Source organism: Pan paniscus, chromosome 12, assembly GCF_029289425.2.
Source record: "Pan paniscus chromosome 12, NHGRI_mPanPan1-v2.0_pri, whole genome shotgun sequence".
Classification (NCBI taxonomy): Eukaryota; Metazoa; Chordata; class Mammalia; order Primates; family Hominidae; genus Pan; species Pan paniscus.
In genome coordinates, this window is record NC_073261.2 from 97,752,378 (window position 1) to 97,758,377 (window position 6,000).

At 47.0% G+C, this 6,000-nt stretch overlaps 1 protein-coding gene across 2 annotated transcripts in view; it reads right to left on the reverse strand.

Annotated features, from left to right (window-relative positions):
• Positions 1–5,259, reverse strand: part of PPP1CB (protein phosphatase 1 catalytic subunit beta) — a 51,919-nt gene extending 46,660 nt beyond the window's left edge. Inside the window, exons 1-2 of one of the 2 annotated variants that reach the window (XM_034952869.3) lie at positions 2,667–5,259; positions 2,311–2,449 (exon numbers count right to left, since the gene is read on the reverse strand). In XM_034952869.3, the coding sequence (XP_034808760.1) occupies positions 2,311–2,362 (52 nt within the window). In that variant the 5' untranslated portion in view covers positions 2,363–2,449; positions 2,667–5,259. Of the gene's footprint in view, positions 1–2,310 lie in introns of both variants that reach the window. The other variant, XM_055108110.2, reaches the window with a different exon arrangement.
• Between the last annotated feature and the right edge of the window lie 741 nt (positions 5,260–6,000).

A 6,000-nucleotide genomic window follows, 5' to 3' on the forward strand; every position in this document is an offset into this window, starting at 1 on the left:
CTGGGAGCTCCTTGAGTGAAGAGACTGTGTCTTATCTTAGGATTGCTGGTGCCTGGCAAGGAGGAGGTCAACTTGTTAACGCTTGCTAAATTAAGAGAGAAATGTGTCTGGACTACAATTCTTACCCGCCCCCCCGTCCCCCCAAAAAAGGAAAACAGATTGTACAAACCAAATATTTAATTTGAATTCACAAAAACAAATGGAATCACTTATTTTTCCCCCAGTGTCTTTTCTAGTAACCTTGCACAACCCACTCGTGAAGTTTAAGTACCTGTAATCATATAAAGGTGCGTCTAATTTAAAAGGATACAAACATTTTAAAACATAAATCTGTTTTATGCCTACAAAATATATGGAAAATGAAATAAAATATAAATAAGTTGAGATACAAACATATTTTTAAAATATTTAAATTTACAAGCAAAGTTTAAAATGTATAAAAATATGCCGGGCGCGATGGCTCACGCCTGTAATCCCAGCACTTTGGGAGGCTGAAGCGGGTGGATCACGAGGTCAGGAGTTCAAGACCAGCCAGGCCAAGATGGTGAAACCTCCGTCTCTACAAAAATACAAAAAAAATTAGCCGGGCATGATGGCGAGGTGCCTGTAATCCCAGCCACTCAGGAGGCTGAGGCGGAAGAATCGCTCGAACCCGGGAGGCGGAGGTTGCAGTGAGCTGAGACCGTGCCATTGCACTCCAGCCTGGGCGACAGAGTGAGACTCCGTCTCATAAAATAAAAATAAAAAAAAAATAAAAAGGAGTAGGCCTCTACTTTCCCAAATGTAAACAAGACATACACATTTTTAAATTAACTGTATTTCCCTCATAAAATAGTTACAAAATACAATGATTTTCAAAGCAAATTTCTCAAAGACCCAGCAAGATGTTCACATCTGAAACAAAGTCTTAGGTAGTGAACACTGACTGCAGGCACCAGGGGGCCTCCCAGGAATAACTTGATAGTAAAGGAAAAGGTAAATAAGAGTTCCTGGTAAAACTTTTGCTTCCTATTCAGTCTTAAGACTGCTGGATGGCTTTCACATCTGGAGCAAATACACAGTATTTAGTTACAGAACAGGTACTCACAGAACTTGGGTTTGAGATACCGACACATACTTTGAGAAAAAGGAATTACCCCTCCCCCATTACAATATACTTTGATGATTTTCCAAATATAAGTACATATTGCTTCACTCTAGCAATTATCTTAAGGTAATTTGAAAGCAAACAATACATATGCAATCGTTGGACGGCGGCTAACAAAGAGGCCTCTAAATTGTTTAAAAAGGATTAAAGGCTTTTCTACACACTCACAAAACAATTATTGATGACGAAAACTTTAGGGTAGAGGGACTGTTTGGCAGAAGACTGCATTTAACTTTGAATAATATCCTGCAATGAATCAATACATTTAACTCCCGGCTAGTCCACCTCTTCGTTTTCCCCCCTTGCCTTCCCACCAACATAAAACTATTCAATAAGAACACTTGAGCCCGGAAAGTTCAAATGCTGCGTAGACCTGCAAATACCTTTCGAATACAAGACAGGCTTTAAAAATAGATTTTCACTAAGTTTGTGCAGAAATTAAGCTCTGCTCAAATCAAATGCAAAAGCCAATCCCTTCAGCAAACCCATCTACATACATCACATTTCTGACGTGCATCTTCAACCTGATCAAATATTTTGTCTTACAATTTTTTTAGGCCAAGTAACAAACGGTAGATTAATTCCCGCTAATTTTATCCTCTCTTTAAGAACAATCCATTCTATATAGCATTGTGTAAAAATGCAGAGCAGACGAAACAGTCCTGTTAAGGAAAGGTTTTTATATATATACGTAAAATTCACTCCCGGAACGACAATCGGAGGCAGCCAAGGGCAATGCACAAAGAGAACAGAGAAGAACAGTGATTCCACGGACGCACAAAGCCCGGTGGCAGGGCAGGCATCCTCTCCCCATCCTCGGGTCACCGGAGGCGAGCACCACGGCGCGCGGAGCCCGGCGGCCTTTCCGAAAGGCTGTCTCCCGCAGACCCGCTCCGCACAGCCTTCGGCCGGCGGGCCTGGCCCCCGAGGGTCCGCGGGAACGGCCCCCTCTCCCCCGATCTCCCCTGACCGCGCTCCCAGAGGCCGCTCCCCCGCGCCCAGAGCCTCCTCGCCCCCTCCTCGGTTCGTCCGCCGCGCCGCGCTCCCAGAGACTCGTCTCGGGGCGGGAAAGGGGTCCCCTCGCGTTCCGGCGGCAGAGGGGGACGCAGGGGTCGGCGGCGGTGCCCGACCTCCCTCTGTCCCGCGGCCAGGCGCGCACTCACCCTCCAGCAGCCGGGTGATGAGGCTGTCCACGTTCAGCTCCCCGTCCGCCATCTTGTCGGCACAGACTCTCCTTCCCAGCAGCGGGAACAAGGGCTTCTCGGCGGCGGAGGCTGCGGAGACGGCTCGGCGTTCTCTCACCTACAAGTCACGCGGCGTTTCGACCCCGGCTCCAACTCCCCCTTTTCCCGGGCCCTCCCCCCACCCCCTCCCCGCCGGGTAGCGAGAGCGCGCGCACACTCGGAGGCACCCACGGAAAATAAATAAATAAACAAGAGAGGCCCCCTCGAACAGGGCCGCGTCAGACCCAGGCCGCCACCTCCTCCTCCTCGGCACCGCCCAGCTCCGCAAAGCTCACCAGCGCCGCCGACGGCCCCACCCGCAGCGCCACTCACTCCGCACGTCCCTTGCGCGCCGCCGCGTCACGCAGCTCTCCGCGCAGGCGCGCGGCGCGCTCCCCGCCGAGGCTCCCCTCGACGCCTGGGCCGCCGCGCAACCGCACTGGAGCGGCTTCGCCCGCTGCCGTCTTCGCGCAGGTGCGTCGCCCTCTCTCCACGTCCACGGCGCCGAGTCTCGCCGCGGTGGCGCAGGCGCCAGGGAGGTTCCCCGGCTTTGCCGCGCGGAGGAAGTCCCGGTTACGCAGAGCGCGCTGGGGCAGGGCTGACCTTCCCCTTTCTCTACTTCACTGGCCTCCTCCAGACGTGGTGGTTGCGCCCTTTCGACCTCGCTTTCCGTTTTTTGGCTTCATCCCCTAGATCTGCAAACAGTTCCTCGTGTTTCTTCCGTTAGCCGGGAAACGCGAACTGCAGCGTTTGGGACCCGGGTTTGCGCGTGTGGAAAGCAAAAGGGGTTACTCTGCTGGAGTTCGACATTGCAAATAAAGGTCTTTATCCCCGGCGGTTCTACAAAATTAGTTCTGCAGGGATTCTGGTTGAAAGAAGCGTTAAAGTGGGCCTTGTAGGAGTCCGCAATAATCCAGTTTTACATGGGTGCAGATGGCTGCCTGTGTCTAGCGCTTTCACACATCTCATATCTTCATCCACGCCGTGGGTATCTTTTTTCCACGGTGTGTTTCTGTTGCTGCCTCCAGTATATTGCTTAATCATCCTACCTGGTAATTATTTATGCATTTTTCTCCTACTCTCGACTCAGCTCCTAGGGGATAAAAACACACTAACTTATCTGTGTGCCCACAGCACCCACCAAGTATTTCCATCACGTAATACTGCCTCTAGAAAGGCAGGAGGAGAAGCAGTCACGCTAAGGATCTAGGCAAGCCAGATCTTTTGTCCGGTTTTAGGAGGTGGCCAGCCCTTACTTATTCCACAAGTGTTTTTCCAGAAACTCAGACTTGATATTGCCTCAAGTCCAAGGCAGTGTGCTTCCCCCACTCACATATCACTAATAGTAGCTAACATTTGTTCAGATCCCTGTATGTACTCTGCCACTGTTTTAAATGTTATACCCGGGTTACCTCATTTAATCCTTACAACTGCCCTGTGAGGTAGGTACTATTATTATCTCTACTTTGTAGATGGGATTCACCGAGGCACAGACGGTTAAAAAACTTAGCCCAAATCACACAAATAAACAGCAGAGCTGGGATTCAAACCCAGGCATGTAGTGCTAGAGTCTGCATTCTTAACAATTGCTATATTCTCCCTCTCCGTGAATGTGGGCTGAGATGCTGAAACAGGCATGTGCTGTGGGGGAGAAAAAGCTTTGTCCAACCAAGTGCTTTCTAGTGTCCAGATGACATAGAGCTAGGATTTCCTAATGTCTTTTTTCCCCTATTTTTCTCTCCATTTCAGGATTGAGTTTGTGCATCGATTGTGAACACAACAGGCAGCAGGCTATAATGGTGGTCCTGGCTGGAGTAGTTTTCACAGACTGCAGTAATCTGTGGAGATGAACTGGCAGTTCTCTGTAGTTTTCACAGATCACTGCCAGTTCGTTTTGAGGCCTTCAGGAGTGAAGACCTGGCTCATCATCACTCTTTGTTGTTTTGTTAAATTTATTTACACCCTACTTTATTCCAGAGGAAAGGATTTAACGTAGTTTACATAAATGTGTACAGCAGGGTAAATTAAAAATAAGTACAGAGAAAAATAGGACAAAAGAAAACCGTGAGTGTGAAAGATAAGATTAAGCCAGCAGTTTTGTATGCAAAATGCATGATGTAAGGTCCTATTGGTTTGCTGGAGGTAGGCCACACATATGACTCTCAGTTTTCTAGCAACCAAGAAAAAGATCAGTTGCAATCGGAGTAGGTGTTTTGGCTAAGCTGGAACTAGGACTTGAATATAGCAGCTTGTAGAGTTATACCACTTGCCCAAATCTCTTCCATGAGCCTCTTTAAGTGTAACAGAATGCCTGGGAGCACGTAAATGCTCCTACTTAGATGCCTACTTAGCCTCTAATTTTCATGGGGCCCATGAATCCCATGAAAAAGAACTTTGAACCCTGTCCACAATTAGAGTTCAAGTATACGCAGACATGTTTAAAGACAAGGGACACCCAAAGGAAAGATTGCACAGAGAGAAAGTGAGCATCCGAGAGAAAATCACCACAAGTGAGGCAGAGGGAGGCCGGTCTCAGCAGAGTTTTGGAGGTCGTGAGAAGAAGAGGTAGGAGATAGGAGAGTGGTTCTGAGTACTTGCCTGCTGATGTTACCTTCTCCACCCCCACCAGGTTTTCCAGTGCCTGGAGTCTTGGGCAGGAATGGGCCACTGTAAGAAAGAGCTTTATCACTAGGGCCTCAGCCAACTTTTCTGTGGGATATCCCTCCAAAATAATTAAGAGTTCAGAATGCTTCAGATTTTGAAGTGAAACTGGTACATATATTAAGTGTTACTTAATAACCCGATAGTTTCTAGGGCAGCTCACCATAATCCCAAGTATTAGCCACCACCCTCACCCCCTTCAGAGTAAAATGTGTTTCCTGAAGGAAGTTGGGAAAATGAAGAAAAAAAATACAAAAATCACCTATAATCTTACCAGTCATAGATGGCAGTTTTCCTGTCTTATTTCTGAATAATGGTTGTTAAACATTTGCCAGCACACCATAAGGCTTAGGGAGGCATCTGGGTCATGCATGTTAATATCCTTGGGTAATTCCAGAAATGTCTATGAAGGGAAACTCCTGTTATTTATCTAGACTTCCTGATTGCAAGGGGTTTGGGCATCATGATTTAGGGGTCTTAATAAAATTATTATTTTATTTTTACTAATAGGTAATGTCTGTGCCTATCAGATAAAGGCAAACCAGTGCTCAGAGGAACCCAACCATATCTGAATTGAGACCAGAGAGCTGTCTCTATGGATTGTCCTTAGAGAAGGCATTTCGGAACACAGTAAACAGCAGCCTGGTGACTCCGGTTAGTAAACGCAGCAAAGACTTTCATAGGGATGTTTTTCTTATATGCCTGTCAGTATTAGCCAGTAGCCAATCTGGTGTGAAAGTGAGTAAGTTTAGGTAGCAAAATGTGGAGGGGGTGATACATAGTTTTTTGCTGCTCTGGCTTAATCCAAGATGACTTTTAAATGAATGAATCAACATTCATTGGGCTGTCCTTCCATAAATATGATTCTTCTCAATCAAGTGTTTAATAAGTCTTAAGTAGTGGTAAGTTTAAATTTTACTAGTTGTATCTGGAGGTCAGCCATTCTTTATATCGCATGCATTAAGCTTT